The sequence below is a fragment of the Hyposmocoma kahamanoa genome, unplaced genomic scaffold (genome assembly GCF_003589595.1).
Source record: "Hyposmocoma kahamanoa isolate Upper Pololo Valley unplaced genomic scaffold, ASM358959v1 78, whole genome shotgun sequence".
Lineage (NCBI taxonomy): Eukaryota > Metazoa > Arthropoda > Insecta > Lepidoptera > Cosmopterigidae > Hyposmocoma > Hyposmocoma kahamanoa.
This window is the reverse complement of record NW_020653945.1, coordinates 12,188,445-12,212,334: the sequence shown is the minus strand read 5'-3', so window position 1 is coordinate 12,212,334 and position 23,890 is coordinate 12,188,445. Positions and strand designations below refer to the sequence as shown.

The following is a 23,890-nucleotide window of genomic DNA, read 5'->3' as shown; positions in this document are numbered from 1 at the left end:
GTATCTTATAGTGTTGATGTCACTAATTGTGTTTGATACTGAGAATAAAGTCTCATGTTGAATATTTTTTTTTTGGATATTTTTAATTTATTTTCTCAAGAATCAGGTATGAATATGACTTAGAACACAAGTTAATTCACAAATAAAATTATATAATATGTACACATTTAAACATCGTAACATTGAATGAATATTACTTAAGATTACATTTAACAACTTACAATCATTTATTATTTATGTTTACAAAAATTTGTAAAATTTTGAATTACAAATTTTTGTTATTATTAAGGTAACATGGATGATACAAACTAATGACTAAGCTTTGATGTTAATTGCGAGTCCTTACATCACAAGTTTTAAAATTTAATGTTGGTTAGGCTTCGGTAAGGCGTTGACTGGATCTTTCGTGGAATTGAAGTGTGTCTTATATAGGGTGTAAGCCATGCCAGCTGTGAGGGCTCCCACGGCGATGCCTTGTGAGATGACACGGAACTGCATGAGGAAGACGCTGGTGCTCATTGCGCCGCGGTTTTTGTATTTGTAAACGCCATAGCCCACTGCTGACGTAAGTCCAGCGATGCCTGGTATTAACAGAATACATGGTTAGAACTTAAATATTTAGCAAATCGTGTTCAGCACGGTAACATGCCGTGTTCGACCGCTAGGCTCGCATCGCGCTAACTTAATGTGTGTCTGAGTGCTTACACACGGCAACTTTTAGCTTGCGATTTATAGGCGATCGCATCGATGCAAACGCGCAACTGCATCGATAGCATCGGTGCAATCGCCTCCCAAGTGTAGCGATGCAATCGCGCGTTTGTTTCGATGCAGTCGCGCGCTTGAATCGCTGCTTAAAATCGCGCGCGAAATAAGTAACTGGCCAGAGGTTTAGTTAAAAAAAAGCTTTATTTAAATGAACAGAGTAACCACTAGGTTCTAATCAAAAACAACAATCAATCTAATTCTAATTTACATAGGCTTATATACTAATTTATTCATTTGTCAGCATGTGCGCAACTGGCACGGTTGGGTGTGCTGACAAAACGGAAAGAGTCACAATCTCTTTCCTTAACTCCTCCCTCCCCAAGTGAGGAATTATCTGAGGGTGACGATGAAGCCTTCAGAGAATTCCGTAGTAATAGAAACTTAGTACGTAGTTTATAACAGGAAAAACTTACTACTACCATTATTAATAGCACATATAGTACTAAAGTGCCTAAACTTATTTGGTCGCTCACTATATAATCACTGTTTATCGACTCATCATCACTGAAACTTATTTTATGGAGGATGCTGGTCACTTCACTAAAGTCAACTCCTCGAAGATCTAATTGCTCTTCTCGTTGGTTAGTTTGCTTAATTTCTGGCAGCTGTACTGTTGATGTGGGTATCCTGAAGCGAGTTGTATTTGCTGGGAGGCTAATAACTGTGTTTCGCAGTTTGGATTCGGCGTTATGATGTATGTGTCTCGTAGTACTTGTTTTTGGACTTCATTATTGCAGCTTTCTGTTGCTCTAGTGTCGTTACCTACGTGAGTAGACTAACCACCTTCCTTCGTGAAGTTTAAGGATTCTAGTTTCTTCTATTTGGACTGTTTTTTGTTGGCATGATGTGTAATTTTTCCTCAGCTGCATAAGCTGGTCTATGCAAGTCTCCTCAGGGTACTGCTCCATAGATTCCTCCGTACATAGGAATCTCTGATCTTCTATGTGTTCGCAGGGGCTTCTAAAGGGCCTGTATTTCAATCTATTCACCAGTAGGTAAGGGTATTGGGGGGTGATAATAAATGTTATTTGTTTGGTAGGGTTAAATATTGGGATTGGGATTACCTTGTAATATATATACGTGTCGCGATTTATTAATGGTAATTCTAGAATGAATATTAACTTAGAATTATTACTGAAAGATTTAAGTACAATATTACGTTCTAACTTAACTAAATTATCCATAGTAACTGGATACAACAGCTGAGCGTGTTTGTTTACTATTGTGAGTATATCATATAACTCGGTTGAATTTATTATTGACTGATGCAATGTGTGGAGTTTGCTAAAAGCTATTGCTGACTCAATATCCTGAATGATACTATAAATGGTTCGGAAGTTATTAAGAATTTGGTACATGCTGTTTAATATACGGATAGAATTGCCTAGTTTGTTTTCACTCTGTATTAAAGTTTCTATTTGCGAAGTTGTATGGTGTATATGATTGACGTTAAAGTTTATTGTATCTGTAATATTAATTAACTTATTAAACGCTTTTTGCATTAACGATGTTTTTCTTTCTATTAAATGTTCCCTATGGTTTAGCCTACTAATTTCCTTATTATATCTTAACGCGTCGTCCTTGTCTAGGTTACCTCAAATAAACTTAATTACTGAGCCTAATGGATTGACCAAGCCCCTTTTTACTCTACCTGATGATGACGGTAAAATTTGGCTGAGTCTATCCTTGGTTAATTCTATTAAGGTTTCGATATGTATTTTGGTACCTAGAAAATCTCGTCTTAGTTCCGATTGCTTATTTATGATCTCCTTTAATTTAATATATTCATGTAAATTATTTTCTATTTGTATTCTAATAGTCTCTAGGTCTATTAATTTAAAAATTGTCCACTTATTATTCTTGATCGCTGCTGTTCCAATCCTCATCGGAGTTATTCCTGGATTCCGTTCGAGATTCTGGATCTCCAGGCTGAATCCTTGGTCGGCTAGGGCCAGTAGAATCGTCAAGCACCACCTGTGGAGTTCGTTTTATGTTTTTCAACGCGACTCTAGTTTTTCTTTTTCTTATTTGTACTGGTACGGTGTTCCTTTCGGGGTTTCCTATGACTTCAGCTCTATCGTACCTGGGTAATTATTTTGCTTTTCTAGTCCGGGTGTTTTTCATAAATATTTGGTCACCTTTTTTGATAGTAGGTGGTTCTTCCCCTCCCCTTTTTTCTCTTACTGTGACCTTATCTTCCTTCAATTTTTCTGAGATATGTTCGTATAAAACTTTTAGACGCTTTCTATGTTCTTGTAATAATTTTTGCATAACAGTACGTTCTCTATCGACATCGAATATATTGCCTAAATCTGTTTGACCAAAGGCTATTTCGAAAGGGGTTAATTCAGTGGCTGAATGTATGGTGTTATTATATCCCATTATTACATAGGTCATCACCGACACTGCGTCCTGATCGCTTTTGGGATATCTGGCCAATCTGTACATTTCGATAATCGTACTATGGAATCTCTCGACTACCCCCATCGAATTCGGATTGTCTGCGTACCTATGTGAAGGTCTATTTTGTGGATTGCCATGAGTTCTTTAATGAAATCGTTGTTGAATTCTGTCCCTGAGTCTGAATTTATTTTTTGAGGTATTCCGTACATACTAAAGTATTTTATCAATACACGGACAACTTCGTGGGTACTTCTGTTGGGGATGTTCATGGTTTGGGCAAGTTTACTAAACGCATCTACGACTGTTAGATAATATTTGCCCTCAATATACAGGAGGTCCAAATATACTTCTTGAAAAGGAGCATTTTGCGTATTAGTTAATTGAATATGAGGCTTAAGGGGTTTTCTCTCATATTTCATTTGTTTGCATTGTTCGCAACTGTTAATGATGGCTGTCACGGTATCTTTCATGTTTGTCCACCAGTAGTGTCTTTTTAATTTAGTTAAAGTTTCCCTGATTCCTCTGTGACATGTTTTGCCCTCGTGGTATTTCAAAATTACGTCCTTCTGATCTATTTCTGAGTCTGTTAAATTAACAACCCTTTCTGTGCATTCTATTAAATTTAATGTCCCCTTATTATAAAGTTGCGTTACTACTTCTGAAAAATCTTTCCTAAATAAGGATGTTTCAAAATAAATGAAATATTTGTGTTTTAGGTCCACATATTCTTTCAAAAATTCCTTTATAAGTTCTTTATTATTCGTGGGCATATGTACTTCTAAAATACGCTGTTTCCCATTTGAAATATCTTTGACATCAAATTTATTTCTTGACCAAGTAAACACCATAATTTGTTTTGGTTTGGTGTCAATACTTTCGTTTAAAATAGGGATTCCTTCATGTTCCCTGTTTGAAATTGAATGTGCAGTAGCTCCATCGTCTGATTCTAAAGTTTCTAATTCTATATCTTGCTCTAACATCACTGTATGATTGCTAGTGTCTGAGTCGGATATTGATATATGGGAGATATCTGAATTCTCTTCGCTTTTTTCTCCTTTTAACATTTTTGTTGCTGTGTTTTTTACAAATTCGTCTATGTCGAATTCGTCGTCGTTTTTGTCTATATTTACTTGCATGGAGATATCATCATCATCCAGCGTGTGAATCTGTATTCGGGATAAGGCATCTGCATTTGTGTTTTGCGGTCCCTTTTTATATTTAATTTCAAAGTTGTATTCCTCTAAACGTAACCGCCAGTTAGTGAGTTTACTGTTGGGTTCTTTAAGAGAGTATAACCAAGCTAGGGGTCTGTGGTCTGTGTAGATAGTGAACTTGTTACCGTAGAGGTATGGTCTAAAATATTTAACGGCCCATACCACGGCTAAAAGTTCCCTTTCTATTGTACTATATCTACTTTCAGTATCAGACAACGTTCGGCTCGCATATGCGACTTTTTTATCCGAACCGACGGGTCCCTGTGATAGCGCTGCACCTATAGCACAATTGGAAGCATCCGTAGTTAAAATAAATTCCTTACTGAAGTCCGGATATTGTAGTAATGGTGAGTTAGTAAGAAGTTTTTTACAAGTTTCGAAACATTGTATATAATCGTCATTAATTTCTATCTTGCTTTTCTTTTTTAAACACGAGATCATAGGCTTTGTTATTTTAGAAAAATCCTTAATAAATTTCCTGTAGTAACCCAGTAATCCCAAAAAACTTTTAATTTGAGTTGTTGTTCTAGGGATAGGGTACTTTAAGACAGTATCGATTTTATCGGTATTCGGTCTTAGCCCCTCTCTAGTGATAGTGTGACCTAGATAAAGTACTTCTTTTCTAAGGAAGTGTGACTTGTCAAGTTGTACTTTAAGGTTTGTTTCTCGAAACCTTTCAAACACTGCCCGTAGTTTTTGGGCGTGTTCCTGCAAGCTTCTCGAGAATATGATAACGTCGTCAAGGTATACTAGGCAATGCAAGCCCTGTAGGCCTTTTAACACGTTATTCATTGCCCTCTGGAAGGTTGCTGGTGCTGTTTTAAGGCCGAACGGCTTCCTATTGAACTCAAAATGTCCAAAAGGTGCACTAAATGCTGTTTTTTCCCTATCTTCCTCCTGGACCTCAATTTGGTGGTACCCACTTGCCAAATCTAGTGTGGTAAAATACATACTTTTACCTAACATATCGAATAAATCGTTTATGTTTGGTAGACGATATTTATCATCTACTGTAATGTCATTTAGGCGTCGATAATCCACCACCATTCTCCATTTCTTTTCACCAGATGCATCCATTTTTTTGGGTACAAGGTGTACTGATGCGCTCCACGGGGAGTGGGACTCCTGAATGACATTATCTTTCAGCATTTTATCCACTTGTTTTTTATTTCCATTGTCTGGCATGGGGGTAGTCTGTACGCTCTCATGTGTATTGGGTCCTCGTTTCTGGTTCGTATCCTATGTTTAACGTGGTTAGTGAAAGACAAGGGAATATTTTCACAATAGAATATATCTTTATATTCTTTACAGATGTTCTCTATGACTTCTTTCCTCACTATTCATGTGATCGAATCTCAGCTTATTTAAGTTCTCCGTCAGTATTTTATCTACATCACTTTTGCTGTTGTCATAGTAGTTGAGATTGGTTTCCCCGTTCTCTTCCTCATAACTTTCTACCTTAAATGGGGCTGTCACTACCAGAGTTTGTTCTTTGTCCGTACAATTCTGTATCACTGTGTGTGCATATCCGTTGTCACATTGCACTAGAGAAGAGGACATTCGAATCCCTTCAGCGAATTCTTTATAATGTAAGATAGCAATGCCCTTCAAAAGATTGACAGGAAGTTTGACGCGTAGTTCGCAACGAGGAGGCAGGATATATGTTTCCCTCATTGGAGGAGTATAGATGATTGGGATGTGCGTATCCTTTGTAAATAGCGTCTGTGACTCCATGTCAATCTTAGCCTGCAACTGCTTTAAAAGGTCACTCCCTATTAACCCGTCATATCTCTCATCTACACTATACACGTAAAACTTATGCCTTTCCTGGGTCCGAAAAACTTTTATTATATAAACTATTTCGTTATGTTTGCTGGAAGCGTGGGTGCTTACCACCTCGCATCGCTCTTGTTGTTTAAAATCTTTAAAATATGTGTTAGCAATTTTGGGGCTTATAAAGGATCTGGTACTACCCGTGTCTATCATAAACACTGATTTTAACTCAGGTATATATATATGTGGTAAAGTTAGGTGTTTACTATAATTCAACTTTACCTGTTCTCGGGTATGGAGGCCCTGATATAAAAATTTTCGACAGATTCCTCTACTGGGCTATGTGAATATTGTTCCGGTCTATCTTCTTGTTCATAAACATAGTTAGATGTATCGGCATTAGTATAATTAATACGTCGCGAGCTAGCCGTACGCATGGTAACGTCGGTATTGGAACCCTTGGCGCTGCATTGTTTTGCCACATACGCGGGGCACTGTCCGCGACATGCTTGCGAGGCATTACCGGGTTATTGAACTGGCCTACATTTGTATTACGATAGTTAGTTGAGTTATTACTATAATTATGTGTCTATAGTTTCTAAATTGGGACGAATTATGAGGAGAACTAAACGATTGATGGTTGGATGAGGTACCTGCCACTGGTGAGTTTGGTTGCCTTTGCAGAAAGTTTGCCCTGGGCGTATTAAAATCATTACTATGATTATTAGAAGTGTTCTGCCGTGGGTATCTGTTACCTCGCTGGCTATTTCGGGAATCATATACCGTTTGGAAATTCTGTTCCTCCAGGACTATCTTTAAAGCGCCCTCCAGGGTTGTAACATTCCGCAATCGCACCATCCTAACCAAGTAAGCTGGTATATTTATAAATGAAAACCTTAAAAGAGGTATTATTATAAATATGCTGTTTGGCTATTCTAAAATTGGGATCGTTTATAGTTTCCGACAACTTTGCAAATAAAAGGCTTCTAACGTGCTGTATTCTATGGCAGAAATCTTGGTAACTTTCTCCCTTATTTATTTTAATGGATTCTAATTCCATCGCCAGACAGTGCTCTGTTCTGGGGTGTCCAAAGTGTTGCGACAGCAACTGCTTTAGCTCACTCCACGATTCTATCTGCTCCCGCTCCCCAACTAAGTTCGCGGCTTCCCCGGCTAATCTACTGGTTATTATGTGAAACAGATAGGCCATCTGGGCTTCATTTCCGTTATTGAAGGTGGACAAAATGTTCTCACATTTTTTAATAAATAAGGGTAGTTGCCTAGCATGCCCTTCGAATAACGGAATAATTTTTACCATCTCCATGGGTACTCGGGTAATAGTATCCATTTCGAGCGATTAATAAAAATTAGGATACTAAAGAAAAATAATTAACTTCACGTAAAACAATTGAATATAACGAAACTGCCTAATCTAGAATCGTGCTAATGAAATTCGATCGCTTAGCACCGCAGTGTTTATATAAAATGTGATTGTATAAACACGTAAATATATTACAAGAGTGAAAAATAAAGGAAAGCTTCAAAGGATGGTGAAAAGATTTACTCACAAGTCCGCTGCTACTCCCATTGGCTCCTGTCTGGATTGCTTGTCTGGATTACTCGTCTGGATTACTCTGTAGTGGCTCGATCCTCGTACTTATTAAATTTGTTTGATCGGTGATTCCCGTCTAAGCGTTGAGACGCACGATGCCCGCCGTGTTTGGGTCTGAATTTGTTCTGGACCAAGGCACAGAAGGATCTACAGGAATCCTACCGGCTGCGCCAAATAAGTAACTGGCCAGAGGTTTAGTTAAAAAAAAGCTTTATTTAAATGAACAGAGTAACTACTAGGTTCTAATCAAAAACAACAATCAATCTAATTCTAATTTACATAGTCTTATATACTAATTTATTCATTTGTCAGCATGTGCGCAACTGGCACGGTTGGGCGTGCTGACAAAACGGAAAGAGTCACAATCACTTTCCTTAACTCGCGCGTGTGTAAAGGTAAACGAATAGCGACTGTATCGCTACTGTATGGCGTTGTTGTTGCCTACCTAGGTATTTATAACTACTATTGTTTGCCTATATTTTCCGTGCCAGATCTTTTTCTTTAACTTAGACAGGGGTTGGTCGACGACATTACGGTTACGGTATTATTTTGTACATTTACGAAAACCGGTTACTCCATTAAGTAGTTGGAAAAGTCCAGTCAAATCAAAGGAATTAAGACTCGATCTTCTGTAGCTCACTTGGTTAAGAGCTGTGGCTCCGGCATGGCAACAGATACGAGTTAGGGTAGTCAGGGTAGGAATCTGTGGGCGCTGAAGCAACTGTTGATGCAATGGTTGCCAAATTTAATACACTGCTCACGAAACTCTTTCACAGGCATGCTCACTATAGAACTTTGCATATAAAAGAACCTAAGTCCCTGCCGTGGATAACTGACACGCTTAAATTTATGATGGATTTGCGCAACGAAGCTAGGGCGAAGAAAAAACATTCAAACTCAAATATGCGGTACTACAAGGGCCTTAAAAGTTTAGTAGAAACTAGTATTTATTATGAAAAACGTGCTTATTTTAACCATTTTATTAATTCTAATGTAAAAGATAGTGTTAAGTTTTGGAAAAACTTAAAAACCAAAATTTTAATAGACCCGAGTAAAAGTGAATACCTTCCCGACTGTTTTGGTGACCCTGATTTGATAAATGATCACTTTTTGAATGTCCCTAGGCATGTTGATATGGCTGTAAGTTTAGAGAGAGATAAATTTGAGACTTCTAGTTTCGGGGCTGATTCCTTCTTTCTTCAACCTGTTACGGAAATGGAAATATATCTTGTCCGTCAAGTCAAATGCAATGGGGTGTGACAATATTAGCCGTGACATGATTATGTTGACGTTGAAAGACCTTGTCGATAATCACTGCGATTGTGAATAGGTCCATTTTGACAGGTAGGGTTCCTAGACTGTGAAGGAAGCATTGGTCACTCCACTGCCTAAGGTTGACAATCCCAGTGAACTAAAAGATCTTAGGCCTATTAGTGTACTGCCTTTTCTTTCCAAAATTCTAGAAAAGGCAGTATATCATCAGCTTCTGTGTCATGCAGTCAAGAATAATATACTCCCTTCTCTTCAGTCGGGTCTCCGAAGGGGTCGTGTCACGGTTACTGCTTTGCTTCACGTAACTGATAATATACTAGCGGCACAGGACGCTGGCCGTGGTACAATTCTCTCACTCTTGCACTTTTCTCGAGCTTTTGATAGCATTGACGTTTCTCTTCTGCTATCAAAATTAGTCTACTACGGACTAGACCCACGGGCGATTCACTGGTTTAGTAATTACCTTAGTGACCGATGCGAGTCTGTAAGACTCAAGAAACGCAACTGCATTGATATGGTTTCCAATTTGCAGCCGGTTCATCGTGGTGTTCCACAGGGTTCGATACTAGGTCCTCTACTATTTATAATATACAGTGCTGATTTGGTCCAAGTAATAAAACATAGTAAATTCCATTTGTACGCCGATGATGTTCAGCTGTATATTTCTGAAGTGCCTGAGAGAATATCGGATTCATTACGGCTGCTCAATGAAGACCTAAATGCGATAGCTGAATGGTCGGTCCGAAATGCGCTAGTACTAAACCCTAATAAATCAAAGTTTATGGTGCTTGGATCAAAAGTTCAGATTAGGAAAATTTTAAACAAGTCACCAGTAGTTAGTCTTTTAGGTCAAAGTAACGGGTGGCGCAAAAGTACTGGCACTAAAGAAAATACTTTTATTTTTTTTATATGACATTTTCTGTCATTCTGTTGTTGAAAATTGTGTAGTGAACAAATGTAAAATACACTGAAAATAAACATGGACCGTTTTACTCCCCAAGAACGTGGAATAATTGTGTCAATGTTCTTACGGAATAATTCATCAGTGATAAGAACACAACGTGAATTTCGTCGACGATTTCCCCACCGTCCGGCACCGATTGGTCGCACAATTCGACGCTTTGCCACACGCCTTGAAGCAACTGGCTCAACATTGGATAGACCTAAGTCTGGGAGACCAAGAACAGGCCGTTCAGCTGAAAATATCGATGCTGTGCGCGAAGATGTGGAAGAGTGTCCAGAAACATCAACGAGGCGACGTGCCACGCAATTGGGCATTTCCAGACGGACCCTGCAGCGTATTTTGGTGAAAGACTTAAAGATGTTCCCGTATAAAACTCAAATGACTCATCAGCTGCTGCCTGCTGACCACCGAGCTCGTCTAGATTACTGCCAGCGCGTCATAAACCTCAACCTTGAAGAGGATGATTTTCCTTCAAAATTGGTTATGAGTGACGAAGCGCATTTCCATCTCTCAGGGCATGTCAATAAGCAGAATACTCGGTTCTGGGGTACTGATAATCCGCGCATTATTCAAGAAACACCTCTACACCCACTAAAAGTTACTGTATGGTGTGGCATCTGTGTTGACAGAGTGATCGGACCCTATTTTTTCGAAGACGCTGGAGGCAATGCGATAACTGTCACTGGAGAACGCTACAGAACCATGTTACGTGAGTTTTTGATACCCAGTTTGGACGGATTGGGGCTGGAGCACATCTGGTTTCAACAAGACGGAGCTACGGCACACACAGCGCGCGACACTATGGACTTAGTGAGGGACGCTTTTCCAGGCCGAATTATCTCTCGTTTTGGCGATTTGCCTTGGCCTGCAAGATCACCCGATCTGACCAGTCCAGACTTCTTTCTTTGGGGTTTTTTGAAATCTCGGGTGTATGTGAACAAGCCACAGACTCTCGCAGCTCTAAAAGAAAACATTCGTCAAGAAATAACGAACATATCGCAGGAAGTGTTACGGCAAGTTATGCAAAATGTCATAAATAGGGCTCAAATGTGTATCAACTCTGGAGGTCACCATTTAAAAGACATCATCTTTAAATCCTAATGGTACGATATTTAATGGCACAAATATACATTTAAAAAAACCTAAATCTAGTTTTCTAATTTAGAAAAAATGTTATAGCTGAACCAAATAGGGTCTTTACTTTTGCGCCACCCAGTATTTCCCGGGTTCATGAAGCTAGAAATCTTGGTGTTCTGTTGGACAGCGAACTCCGTTAAACATTTAGAAAATGTTGTAAGAAGTTGCTTTTATAGACTGAGTCTTGTATAAAATTAGGAATTTATTGTCCGAGGGAGTTAGGATCACTTTGTGCGAATCCCTGGTGCTGTCTCGTCTCAACTATGCAGGCCTTGTTTATGGCCCTCGACTGTTATATAAAACAAGTCGCTTAATACAACGCATACAGAATGCATGTTGTAGATTTATTTTTGATGTTTCGCCTAGGAGTCATATAACGCCGTTTCATAATAATGCATGTATACTCAACATGGAATCTCGCAGACGGTTACATCTTGTCTCTTTAATGTTTGATATTGCAAAATTCAAAAATCCAGATTATCTTTTTTCAAAATTACAATTTCCCTACTTTTATAAACGGTACGACCATATTCCTAGCTCGTTACGTCCCCCGCTAAGCGTGTAAGTAGCGACATCGTACAGCAGCGTTCACCGGCAGTTTTCGCTACCACTCAACAAAGTGTTGGAATAATATTCCACCACCTTTAAGACTTTTAAAATCTAAACGCACCTTCAAGGAAGGTAAAGGAACTTCTTCTTGACAGTAAAAAAAAGGGTATTTCACAGAGCTTTGCTTAGGTGGCGAAAATTTGCTGCATATCATCATCATCAGCCTATTGCAATCCAGTCCAGTCCTATTGCATATATTATGTATTAAAACCATGATTAACCCACTAACAATTTAATTTTCTTTTATATCTGTATTACACTAGTTTTTCTTAATTTTTCTTTTATATATTGTACAATTACAATATATAATTTGAATTAAATCACTAATATTTTTAATTTATTTTTTAAACATTATATTTATATTATCTTCCTATTTATTTGGTTTCTATTCTAATTATTATTATATGTTTAAATATAACTAAATGGAAAAATGACGTCAGCGAGCTGATTATCGTATCCGCGATTACCTCTAGGTTATAGCTGAAAATCAGCGGTTTGCTCTTGAGTAAACACCGACGCTGAGCTATGACCTTTTTGCACTGCTGCAGCACACGCACATAACTGGGTGTCTAGCAGTGCTGCGACTCTGCTGTTTTTGTTTATTTTTTGTTTTGTTTGTGTTTTTTTTATTATTTTTTTTGCTATTATGTACGTGTGAATGTAGTAACAAATAAACGTTTTATCTATCTATCTATCTAGTCAGATCGAAGAAATTTTTTACTCATTTATAGTAAAAAAAAAAGATTTTTTATTCTCTAAAGTAGTTAAAAGACCTGTCAAAAGCTGTCCTTTATGACTATCAAGTGACGGAACCAACAAGTCTTGCGCCTGATGGTGTACAACACGTCAACCCATAAGAGTTGCAGAATACCAAAGATCTCAAGTGCACTATCACTGCGGCCGTTCGTCACTCTGAGTCATTAAGTCTCATGTGCCTGTAGTTTCACAAAAGCACCCTTACAATGCGATATATCGGAATGCGATAATGCTCACCTTATTGCTTAGGGGCATTAATAGTGGGTATGGTGGCAGTAGGTTCCCAGGACAAACTCCTTGACAAGAAGATGTACTGCTGCATTAATTCTTAAAACCGAATAAAAATTAACAACCATGCACGAGGGAACTTTATGTTCGACATTAGGACCTAAAATGTAAATTTATTTAAAAAACAGAAGCGCGTCCGGTCTATCATCTCGATACAAACCTGAATACGCGCCGCCACATGCGTCGACCCGAGGCGGCCCAGACTCGCGCGTTTCGCGAGCTCGCTCGTACAAATCGGCGCATTTGACATCACGGGTAGTGGGAATGCACCCTTATGCTCAGGCTACACAGAGGCGGCCGCGGAGGTATTCGTATATTTTTTGTAGTAATTTCAGTGTGGCAGGGTTCTTATAAAATCTTAGATTATAAATTTCCGGAACGCTTCCGCGACCACCTCTTGTGTGGCCAGAGCATTAGTAACAAAATTTAAACAAAACTTTTTTGACGAAAAACTTTGTTGGTCTAAAAAGCGTTGCGATTTTATAAAGAGACAGTTCTTATGACAAGGGGCACAGAGTTGAATTTAAATCTTGTTATTCCTGACGTGCTCTTAAAGGTTTAAAGCCAGCGTAAGTTTAGCGCTCTTGTTTGTCCCTTAGTACACCTGTACTAGAACAAGAGCGCTAAATTTACGCTGGCTGGTATTTTTGTTCTATGGATGGATGGATGGATGGAGTGACGGCGAAGGATAGCACGTAAGACACAGATATCGGTGCTTTTGTATACACAAGAACAGTCCTTACAAGAATGAACTTCATAGTTTATGTGCCAATACCTAAACTATGACATTATTCTAATAGTCTCTACATTTGAAAGACATGACTCTGATGGCCCTGAGTGGGTTGATACGCAATACATCAATAGAGACTGGGACAACGCATATTAAGTAAAAGCAGTATGTCAGGATCAATTGCCACAGTTTGCAGAAACCAACACTTATAGCAGAGAATAACGACGAACGACGTCGAATGCAAGTGACAAAAGATCGACATGCGTGGAAGAACGGAGGAGATCGTGTCGTGTGCGAAGACGGACGCAACAAAGGTTGTGAATTGTGATAGATAGATGTACTTAGGTATAGGTACCAAAGTATATCCTTTTAACCGAACAATACTTAGTCACAATCACCTATTGTTTCTCTAATTCGATTATAGATAATTAAAAGAGAGATCGGGTGTTAGTATAGTATTGTATTATCTGTGGTATAAGTTAGTAGTTAAATGCTTTTGCCTATACCAACAATATTAAAAGAAGTAAGTATATAGAATTAAAATAAAACTTTACCAATAACCATGAATGGAGATTCCTTGGATTTACGCGCCAATTTTTCGCTTTGAGTTTCCTCGTGGTAGTCGAATATTGGTGGCTCTTGTGCCATTTTGTTAACTACAATAAATGAAACAGCGAATGTTTAGACAATAGTATTTATATCCTAATAACATTTAACTTCAATTTAAGTAGTATATCATTGAGTATTAAAGATGACGTCACGAAGTATTCTCAGAAATTTGTTGATGGAAAAGGGGAAAAATACACATACGGCTGCAGTTCTAGGTTTCATAAGTAACTATTTCAGTACGAAAGTTTAAGAACCACAACATAACGCCATAGCAAATGGAGAATATTCTCTACAAAAATTGAATCTATTATTATAAGTTTTCGTTATTGTTTGACGCGTTGTTTACTGTACCTGGATAGACTAGAAACAAGTACTTCGTTAGACTCCAAAAGCAATACTAACACTCCATAGGAAATACGAAAAAATTTAATTTCGTCATAGACACAACCAATTTTAATAATCAGTTTTGTACGACGAATGATGTCACAATTTCACAACACACAATCCACGAAACATACCACTGAATCAGTAGTGGGAGCTATCATCACTCTACGGTCACGTGCGTGAATATAAACAGAAACATGGAGCAATTAAATGAAAACGTTGACGTAATACGAATATATACATACCTCAAGATATTTTTGATGTCTAAAGATGCGTGAGTGCGTGGTAGACCTGTCTAGACGCAGTACAAAACAGCACTGTAGACTGTAGCTATGCAATGGTGTAAGCGGGAAAATTTAAAGATATCTCGACGTCATAAGTAAATTCTATACCGCCCGTACACAGTCCATGGCTCGCGTTATTGATCTTGTTCTTGACTTTTTATTGGGCAGCGATTTTTAAATTCATTATGGTTAAAATAAATCTTCCATTAACGTAAAGTGTATAAGGCATGACAACTCACAATTCGACGTCAAGTGTTAATAGATTTTATTATCTCGTGTGAACAAATGCTTAAAAAGAAGCTATGTTACGCATTTTTCGTCCCATATAAATAATCAATGCACGAGTAGATAAGCACTGTAGATATCAATTCGATTTATAACGTTTTGTATCATATGGAGCGTCCTTATCTTTTGGGATATCTATTTATATCCTCCGACTAGTGCGATAACAAACCTGGTAAATTGAACCGATTGGTTTAATTTACGAGGTTCGTTATCGTAAAATGAAAACTAAACGCAATGGATTTTGTAAGAAATAAGACAAGCAACAATCAGGAAACATTAGTTATATAATTTCAAGTATATAATAAATATATGATACGGCCTTTGTTTGTGATAACGACTTAGCGGAGTATATTTGAACGAAATTGTAACTACGTGTCCATTTAGTAAATTGGCATGTTTACAATACATAACATATTTATAAAATCAACGACTTAAGTTTTTACATAATTATTAAATAAATCATAGAGTTATCTCCTGGTACTCTGTCCATAATTTTAATAAGTAGAACTAGCATTATACCAAATTAAACGTTGGTAGTAGTACACTGATAATGATACTATTGCAAACTTTTAATTATTATTACGTACATTTTCTAAAACTTACGAAGATATGTTTCAAAGAAATAGAGAATGAAAAAGGTGTCAGTATACTTTTTAAATTTGCTTTCGAAACATACGCAACATAATGGGCATTATTTGCACAACATATGTTTGTATACAAACAAGACAATTGACTATACAAGATTTTAAACATTTTGAAGTAAATCTATATCTTTGAGGCCCCTCTATTTCTGAACACAATGCACACTTTTACATCAATTGTTTCATTATTTGAATAGCTAGTACCAAACCTAATTTATATATAAGTGAAATGAACCCCTGAAACTATTTTTTATTTAATTATTTTGAACACCATGTGCATAAGCTTTTACTTATTGACGCATTGTACGCTAAAATGTTTGATAAATGGAAGACAAACCTACTTAACCGACTGTAACAGTCAATTTGTTACGGTGTTTAGGGAGTCACTACGCTTGTCACAAAGGGAATCACATTAAGTCGGTGAGAAGCTTTATGTTTACGTAATAAGAGCGAAAAAGAAGTGCGTTTCGCGTTGGCGGTTCAAGCAGAAGCGAAGCGCGCAACGTCTTTTTCGCTCTTAATGCACGTTACTTGATTTTTTTTTGTTATAAGTGTGGTGACTCCCATATTAATAATTGAGTTTCGAAACGAAAACTGACAACTCTGATAAATTTCGATTCCAATTTTGTCAAGTCTCATTGAATGGATTTGTCGTATCGTGTTCAGATCAGTGTATTTGAAACGTATTTTGAAGGATTTAGGGGTTGCTGTTCAGGTTGGATAAATTATTCATAGAAACGTACAAAAACTACCGTTTGGCAAAAAAAGGAGAACAAGTCAAAATGTGACTTATCGGCTTTTGGTCCGACGCTCCTCCTTTCGTATCATAGAGCACGAATGTTATTAAATTTTGTTCACTCGCCTACAAGTATGCAAACTGTTACCTCTTTAAACCGCAAATTTGAAATGCTGTGTAAATAACGGAAAGTACTCATTCCGCAAAGAATTTTGACAGATTATATTATAATATACTCAGTGTGGTCCAGCTAAAGTACCTATGCAAATTGTAATGTATTTTTGATTATTAAACATTTTAAACTAAGATGTGACATGTTTAAATGTGGAACATTAATTGTTCGTATAGAAGACGCCCGTACTTACTTTTTTACATAATATCGTGACACATACTTTATCACAAGTTACAAGTACAATAGCCACACAATTCTTTACAGTGTCGACAGTCCTTCCATCCTCTAAGCGACAGTCACCCGCGTCATTTGACATTTTTCTATGGCATATTGTAGGGCTTTCCTAGCAGACTCTAAGTAACAATTTTCTTTACAAATGTTTAGTGCTGTCGCTAACGACAATCTACTGTAAGCTCATCGTAAAGGTACTATTGTTCCAAATAGTGCAGTAATCTTTTATAGAGCAGAGCATAAAAAAGGCCTACAACTCGCAAAAGGTTGCTGTGCTCTGGGTTTTTGCGGCCATTCTCACATTTGGTGTCCTCAGCTTAATTACCGTAGCCAATGACTTTTCTCGCTTAATAACATTCAAATATGAACAACTTTAAGCTCATTATCAATATGTCTAAATGGCATTAGAATAGACAAAGTAGTTTTCGAGTTATCAAGACACGAATATTATATGGAAACAGTAATTAGAACTAATTACCGTAGCAAGTTCAAACATTTTTAATAAAAACCGACTATTTCTGACATAACTGAATTATTATTTGTATATTTTGCTACATTTGCTTTAATTCTACTGATACAAGTGCCAATCAAGATTATTTGAAATAAATTTAAAGTAGGTTTTTTAATATTTGGTAAGTGGTAATGATTAAAAATTACTCCAATTCTTTTTTTATGATTAATCACAGCTGTCAGAAGACCAGTGTAATAATTTAAATTTTAATTATAATAAATTATTTCTGCCGATAAAAAACCTCAAAAGTTAAAAAAAATATATATCGGTGTAATTCATTACAAAAAGTGAAGAAAATTAAAATCCAAGTTATTTACATGTTATTAGTTGTTCTTTATAAAAATTTATTTTATGTTTTCTTAAAAATGTTTGAACTTTAGAAAGTTGGATACGGTCATTAGATCCAATTAGTTTCCATAAAACATTTGTTTCTTAATAACTCGAAAACTACTTAGTTTATTCTAATGCCATTTAAACATATTGATAGTTAAGCTTAAAGTTGTTTATATTTCGAGGTTGTTGAATATATTAAGTGACAAAAACAATGGTACGGTAATTAGGCTGAGGACACGGAAATGGCTACGGTAATTACGAACGTGAGAATGGCCGTTCAATATGTTGATCAAATCAAAATATAAAAATTAAAAATCTCCTTAGATTTTTCGATTTTATATAATTTTTCTTTTGGAAGTCACGGATTGGTTGGGAGATCCATAGAGACTCCTTCTTTAGTGATGTCTTCAAAAAACCACACACACCTACTCCTTTGCGAGTAAAAACATCTAACGACTGGCCTACAAGATGGCTCGGTTAGCTATATAATATACTCTTTAGGCTAAGTCACTTATAGTTCGTTTTTTTCATTTTATGTGTGATATGTTGTGTCGTACTCATACATGGATAATTGGTAATGATATTAGGTTGTTTCATGAATTTGTAGGTTCAGTGTTACATATAAATAATAATACATTTGATTGGTTAACTATTTGCTCACATTTTCATAACTAAATCTGACATATTTATTTAGATCATATATGTTCACCTGTGCCTCTATACCATAAGTTTACAATGACAGTTGTCGTTAGCAATCGGGTAAAATGTTTGTGTAAAAAAGGTTGCCTTTTGTGAGCTCTAGTGCCGTTTACAAGTACCATACAAAAATTTGATTATGAACGCGTAACAAGGGAAAATATTTTACGTTATCACTAGCGACGACGTCACTGCAAGTTCGTAATAAAAGGGTCGAAAGTCGTTCTGACGTTTAAAAAACCCTTTCGCAAGGTTTATTTTTCGAAGGCTATTAATGTACACACGCCAGCACATCAAGCTACACATGGACGTATCTTGTTCCGTTGCACTGGAGGCGATTTTCGAACAAAAATGTGTAGTCTGATGTACCGTTGTCTCATCATCTAGTTCATTTTCAACCTTTACATGGTTCAGGGGATTAGCAATTGACACCTCTGACTGCATCTTTTTATTATTTGGTACACTTGGTATTTCAATTGTGACATATTAATTTGCGTCATTTTGTAAGAGATTACATAATTAAATTGCTTTAGTTTGTTTGCATTAGCAGATACAAAATATAGCTCGGTTAACATATAAAATAGACAACTCTAATACGCGTTCAAAATAAATCATAGAGAAATGTTTGGTATTATGCGAAAAAAAAACCTAACGCGTTTTCGAATTTTCTTTCTAAGCTACAATCATATTGGATATAACAGTAAGTAATCTTATGCTTAAATTTTACAAAGGTACGTGTTCAATATACATACTAAAAGACTTCGCGGTTCAAGAATACATCGTCAAAATCACGCGGTTAATCTGCCACTGTGAGTGTAGATGTAAAAAGAAGACGCAATCCATGAAATGTACGTGAATTAAATTATTTTTAGATTCTTAGCTTTAAAATAATTAACTTATCGGTAAATTAATTTGGAAGCAAACAAAAGTCGTAAACGTGATACAAGTGCGAAATCAACAAATCGGTGGCATAAAATATTTCCCTAGCCTTCTCAAATAAATAACTTGTCATTTGTTTGCATGCCGTAGCTAATATAATGACCCAAAAATTGTAGCAAGTTTGCCGGGAGTTTACAGTATGGAGGAGGAACTACAAAAAAAAAATTAAAGTAATACAAACTGAAATTGTGGAACTAATTTTTTAAATGAAAGATGTCGAGATTCCCGGCATTTATGCTTTTGGGTAAGAAATCATGATGGACAATGTATACAAACTAGTCATATGGATCTCGTCGCTACAAAGAATATATCTGCGCTTGGCACAGCTCAACAATATTAAAATTTGCTATTTCACTACTAGATCGTCCTCCGTTTTCATTGGTACTGGCTTGGTGCACTGGAAGAAACCTTTTCGAGTTTCTCAAAATGTTTGCGCGCGTTGCGGATATTAATCAGGGTCGCTTCGGAGGGGATCTTGGGGTCGGACATCTCGACCATGACGTATGTGTTGCTCGTGAACCCATCGATGAATGCTGCGAACACGCTATTGCGGACCTAGTGTGCGAAAAAATTATTTCATGTATTAAAGTTTTTTTCATAACCAACCATTTTTATAGGGTTTCGTATTAAAACGCGGTATCCTTACATTTTTGATATCGCCTTTGTCTGCCTGATTGTCGCAGATCTTTATTTATGTACCTATATTATTAGTTTGTTTATATACCCATTGTTATGTAACTTGATTTGAAGATATCGTCTGCTTAAAGGTAAAACCACATAAGTGACATTTTTCACAAAAAATCTCCAAATGATGTACTAATTGTAAGAAATTCGCCATCTTTTTGCAGATAAAATTCTTAATATGTTAAGCTTTTTTGTTATTGAGATTCACGTGCAGAAAGATAGTGATTTTCTTACTATAGCTATACAAATTAAATACTTGTGTGGAAAATGTCACTTATGTGGTTTTACCTTTAAACAGAAAATATATGACCCAATAATAAAAATTATGTTTTGCCTTTTTTTAAATATCGCAAAGGAAAGGGAACAAAACAAATTTCGCCCCATTGAACGGATTTAATAATGACATGTTGGACGCATGTAATTTAAGAGCTCTAGTACAAAGATACATATTCACAGCCATTTTCAGAGTTTCTCCACTTAACTTCTGAAGTACTGTTACAGTTAATAAAAAAAATTGCAATATATCTCTTAATTAAAAACAAATGTATTCCTTAGTGCTTTTAGTTTAAATTATACACAGACTGTAGCAAGGCTACCTAGGTTCCATATTTATAAATTTATTTCAAGTCAGGATCAATGCAAGACCTTACGGTCTTTATCAAGAAATATGACTTGAGAGCACATTATCGATTATTATTTGATTACGCATCGAGTTTTAAAATTTATCGCTTATTATTAAACAGCATCATTTAATATTAATTCAAAGTTTTCGTATTTGTTTGTGTCCAGGAACGTTTAGTGCTAATGCACGAATGCATATTAATATGTTAAAACTTATTTCTATCGAGTTCTTAGGTTTTCGCGATTGTTACACATAGGAAATGAAACTATTTTTCCGGATTTACTTATTTCTAAACTAAAAAACGGTGTAATATTCTTATCTGTAGTTCCAAGTCGAAATTAATCGCAGGAGTAGCAATAATTCAAAACAATACTGTTCTCTGTTGTAATCGACAAAGAAGGAAATAAATATGGAACAAAGCAACAAACAAACCTCCATGCTCTGAAATTGAGCGGCGAGTTTGGAGCACGACAACTTGAACTGTTTGACGATGTTGGAAACCTTTTCGAAGCGGTGCGCGTCGCGGTGAGGCCGCCGCTGGCAGTGCGACACTACCAGGAACGTAGCTCGCTCGAACAGCAATACCTGATTCATATGACTAGTTAATAGAGAATATTGTTTTGGTAGGCATGTCAAGATGTATGAGAACTCAGCTGGTTTTTAACTCTTACTTCCATCACATTTTGCGAATTGAACCATGGCTAAATACTGCCTGCTAATAATTAAAATTGGACAACGAAGATTATAGTGAACAAAATAATGTATGGTTATTTTTTATAAATATTGAACAATAGTGATTAATAAAATTTTTAATTTTCTTTTGTGCCTACTAACCTCATCAGCGTCTACTATCTGAGCGAACTGTTTGAGTGACGATTCTAAAGCCTTAACGTTAGGAATTAACTTGTAGACTATGCTTGACCATGCCCTGCAAACAAATGTTAATTAAATTATTGTGACAATAAGTAATATTAAATCTCATTTTATGTTCTTACAACGAATATTCAGACTAGTATATTACAATATTTAGACTCTATAATGCAGGAGGACCAGTAATTATATTTGTTACCTTACTTATTAATCTCTCTCAATCATACTTTGTTAATCTTTCATGGTCTATGGTATAGGCCAGTCATTGATAAATTTTATCATGTTGAGGATATTGATGATAGAGGTATTTGATATGAATGTAGATAGATGAAGGCACTACATATGAATTTAAACATGTGATATTGCAAAATAATTTAATCTGACATTGTCATAATTTTTTTAATTGATTGAGGAGTAATTATATTTTATGTATCATATTCAATCCCTTATTTCTATATTGTTCCACACGCAAAATAGGCGCCTTGACGTCGAGTTGCGGACACTAGCCCGTTACACCAAGTACCAAGTACCAAGTTCTATATTGTTTAAGTTATAGACAAAATAGATGCTAACACAATATTATAATAGAAGCTTGTTATGGAAACAAATAGACAAGTAATTTTATACTTGAAACAAAAAATAAATTGCAAATTTTTTAAATCCATCAACCTCTTGTTTATGAATTTAGGTTTTACATGAGTTGTGTAGAATTCTATCAAAGTCATTATTCATAACTTGATGGTGGCAAACAAATTTTAATGCAGGCATTCCACCTGGAATTCCACTTGTAAACTTACTTGTAAAGTGTTTCGTCCCATATGCTAGTTCGGAAGCATGTGCACTCCAAAGGCTTTGAAAGCCTCTTCAGGTCCTCAACTCTCTCTTTGAATATTTCTTCCCTCTGTTCCTCAGGTACTAAATCCATCTTATGCACTAAGCAGAATATTCTTGCTTCTGGTGAATTCTAAATAAATAAATAGAAAGAGACCAACTGAGAAAAACAACTAAATATATCTTATTTAATAAGAATAATAAATCATTTATTTATCTCAACACATTAATAAGTAAATATCATCATCTACTTGATCTTCATTGAAAAACTAATTAATTATAACAATGTAAGTTAAAACTTTTTGTCTACATTTACAAAAGTATTTCTTTTTAAACAAGTTTTGACTAAATAAATGATACACCCAACAAGGTTTTATAAAAAGTTTTATAAGTGAAAATAAGGTTTTATAACTAATTTTTTTAACGCTACTGGTTTTATTGGTCAATTTCATAATATACTAAATTTATATATGTATTTTTATTTAATTTAAATAGGGTAATCAAATAGTTAAAAAAAAAACCTTGATCCTATGGGTGCGTACAGTCTGGCGAATGCGTGATATGTGTGGCGCGAGAACGGCGCGCGAACAGATCGTGTATAGCTCGCGAGACTATTGCAAACAGGCACATTTGCGGCACAGTCGAGAAATCTGTATGCACCCCTAGACGTTTTTGATGCGTGTATATTCTAAACGAGTCCTGTGCCCCACACACGGTGGGATCGGGCTCAGCCTGCGGCGCATGGTTCAGTTTACGGAGTGTGCTCATGTTCTTTGGTGGCACAGCAGTTAATACTATGAGCGCTTGATGAGGAGGTCGATTTCCGATTTGGGCCAATTTAAGAAACAAACATTTCTAATTTAGGTCTAACCTCATAAAATTGCACAAATATCCCTCCATATACTATAGTTTTTGAAGGCTGTTGATCACTCTTTCATATTTTCCATATTCAGGTCCTCTCATATGTGATTCTTTGCTTTGGAGCCTATCTGCGTATAACGGTATAAATATTTTTTTCCACCATATCGGGAAGTATGCGTTCTATTTCTATCAGTGAGTAAGAACTTGTAGTTGTATATATATATATATATATATATATAAAATATTTTCTTTTGTTCACCTTCTAATATGCTATATTTTAACCCCTAACTTGTATCATATTGGTGATCTCCATATTGTCAGAGACCGCAAGCAAGTTGTCAAATTGTAATCCAAACTTAATTTATAAATGTCTTTCAAATACTGAAATCTACAAGTCCAAATAAATTAAGTACAAACCTGCAAAATAGCTTCTAAGCAAGATTGATAGTAGTGCATATCTTTTTCCATTTCCCTACTTTCCACATCAAATACATAGATGAGTACTTCAACATTTCTAAAAATGTTGTCTCTTTGAGATGCAAAGTAGTTCTCCATGAAGGCCTCCTGGCCTCCACAGTCCCACAGGTTTAAAACCAGGTTTCCTAGGAACCTTACATGCGAGTGTTCAACATCAACTGAAAGAGTAAACAACCGGCATCTAGAAAAATACTAAATTGT

General features: G+C 36.2%; 2 protein-coding genes across 3 annotated transcripts in view; both read right to left on the bottom strand.

Annotated features, from left to right (window-relative positions):
* Positions 1 to 77: 77 nt before the first annotated feature.
* LOC113233033 (HIG1 domain family member 1A, mitochondrial-like) lies at positions 78 to 14,932 on the bottom strand. 2 transcript variants are annotated; one of them, XM_026467979.1, is made up of 3 exons: positions 14,762 to 14,932; positions 14,078 to 14,179; positions 78 to 581 (listed from the first exon to the last, which is right to left on the bottom strand). In XM_026467979.1, exons 2-3 carry the CDS (start codon positions 14,169 to 14,171, stop codon positions 364 to 366), a joined length of 312 nt encoding a protein of 103 aa, XP_026323764.1. In that variant the 5' UTR covers positions 14,172 to 14,179; positions 14,762 to 14,932; the 3' UTR covers positions 78 to 363. The 2 variants fall into 2 exon arrangements, with proteins under 2 accessions (XP_026323764.1, XP_026323765.1); XM_026467980.1 differs by lacking the exon at positions 14,762 to 14,932 and adding an exon at positions 14,484 to 14,662.
* Positions 14,933 to 18,009: 3,077 nt separating this feature from the next.
* Positions 18,010 to 23,890, bottom strand: part of LOC113232966 (ras-related GTP-binding protein A) — a 6,756-nt gene continuing 875 nt past the window's right edge. Inside the window, exons 3-7 of the mRNA XM_026467888.1 lie at positions 23,630 to 23,847; positions 22,318 to 22,484; positions 21,485 to 21,578; positions 21,083 to 21,235; positions 18,010 to 19,899 (exon numbers count right to left, since the gene is read on the bottom strand). Of these exons, the coding sequence (XP_026323673.1) occupies positions 19,720 to 19,899; positions 21,083 to 21,235; positions 21,485 to 21,578; positions 22,318 to 22,484; positions 23,630 to 23,847 (812 nt within the window). The 3' untranslated portion in view covers positions 18,010 to 19,719. The remainder of the gene's footprint in view (positions 19,900 to 21,082; positions 21,236 to 21,484; positions 21,579 to 22,317; positions 22,485 to 23,629; positions 23,848 to 23,890) is intronic.

What these genes read in the sequence shown, in the direction of transcription:
- LOC113233033 (XM_026467979.1), bottom strand. Translation starts at nt 14,171, where the DNA reads ATGGCACAAGAGCCACCAATATTCGACTACCACGAGGAAACTCAAAGC. An exon ending in ATCTCCATTCATGGTTATTG is followed by an intron (nt 582 to 14,077) that starts GTAAAGTTTTAT and finishes TGTTAATACCAG; the next exon opens with GCATCGCTGGACTTACGTCA.